This window comes from Diospyros lotus, chromosome 6, assembly GCF_014633365.1.
Source record: "Diospyros lotus cultivar Yz01 chromosome 6, ASM1463336v1, whole genome shotgun sequence".
NCBI classification, from domain to species: Eukaryota; Viridiplantae; Streptophyta; class Magnoliopsida; order Ericales; family Ebenaceae; genus Diospyros; species Diospyros lotus.
The window spans coordinates 15,629,947-15,631,523 of NC_068343.1; the positions used below are offsets into that span (position 1 = coordinate 15,629,947).

Consider the following 1,577-nt stretch of genomic DNA (forward strand, 5'->3'; position numbering starts at 1 on the left):
GACAACTAGAATTTCTGGAAACTCTAACTTATTCCCCTTACTTGTGGTAACAAATGCAAGGTATGCTTCGCAACCGAGGCGTATTAACTTCTCTGCTTTCATCACTGATATCATGGGGCTGGAGCTCATTGGTTTAATCCCCTAGTATACAATAACTGGCTGTTGGAAAAGCTCAAACTGAATTATCTTTCGGCGACAATCAACTTTAGCGTAGTGTTGAGATAACCAGTCCATGCCTAAGATCAAATCAAAATCCTTTATGTCTAAGACCACCAAATCTCCTAGTAACTCTTTGTTGTGCACCTTAATCTTGCAAGCTTTATATACCTCACTACCCATTAAAGCTACATCCTTCGGCATACTTACAATCAGATAATATGGTAATCAAATCCCAGGAACAAGTACGTGGCATAACACTCAGGGTGCAATAAAAGAATGGGTAGATCCTATGTTAAAAAGTACACATACATCAATGTTGTATAAAGAAATAATACCTTGGATCGTGTCATTTTCCTTTTCCGCATCTACTGTCGTCAGTGCAAAGACTCTCCCTTGAACATGGGGTTTGTCAGTGATAGCTGGACGCTGAGCTGGAGGTAAAGCTAGCTAGGGAGCTACTCCTTGAACCCTAGGCACCACAGGCCTCTAATCAGGTATTTGCCTGTTGAAAACATGACTTAAAAGCTGCTAATGTGACTTGAATGAATCAAAATAACTGTTAAAGATTATTCATAACTAATAAATTAGCAATTATCTGATATACTTCAGGTTGTTTGTTAGCTAATCTTTAGCTAAATTTTAGCAAATTCTGTTTACATTTTAAATGTATAAATATGTGCTTTTACTACTGAATAAAATAGTATTGTGTATTCTCTTTATTCTCTACATATCTTTCCATAGAATATATTTCCTTTTCTTATTTCTCCATAAAAAACCAACAAATGGTATCAGAGCATATTTTCTTAAGGGACTTGTGAGTATGGAGAATCACCGAGAGCAAGACCAGGAGCAAGAGCATAAAATGTACGGAGGAGAGATTCCAGAAGAAGCAGAGATGGATGCCAATGTCGACATGTCTAGGGCTGAGGAAGAAGAAGACCCTAATGCTAAGGACTTGCAGGAGATGAAGAAGAGACTCAAGGAGATAGAAGAGGAAGTTGGTGCCCTTCGCGAAATGCTGGCCAAAGTTGAAAAGGAAATGGGCGTTGTTCAAGATTCTTCTAGTGGGTCTACTACACAGGCTGAGAAGGAATAAGTGAATGCCCAGTCAATATATGTTGATAATGTTGACTAGGCATGCACACCGGAAGATGAGGAGTTATTTTAACCCTACTCAAAATCATATCCATGCCTATGCCCCATTACCATATCTATGCCTTATAACCATAAATAATAAAATGCCCATATGCCTATATCTAAGACATGCCAAAATTAAAAATTTGCATTTCCAGCCTCAAAGTCAAGGAGGAGTGTTGAAAATATGACTTAGAAGCTGTTGATGTGGTTTGAATGAGTCAAAATAATTGTTAAAGATTATCCATAACTAATAAATTAGCAACTATCTGATATATTCGTGT

At 37.6% G+C, this 1,577-nt stretch overlaps 1 protein-coding gene across 1 annotated transcript; it reads left to right on the forward strand.

The window, feature by feature from the left end:
* The first annotated feature begins 979 nt into the window (after nt 1–979).
* LOC127804352 (polyadenylate-binding protein 3-like) lies at nt 980–1,255 on the forward strand. Its single transcript, XM_052341212.1, has one exon. It carries the CDS (start codon nt 980–982, stop codon nt 1,253–1,255), a length of 276 nt encoding a protein of 91 aa, XP_052197172.1.
* Nucleotides 1,256–1,577: the final 322 nt, after the last annotated feature.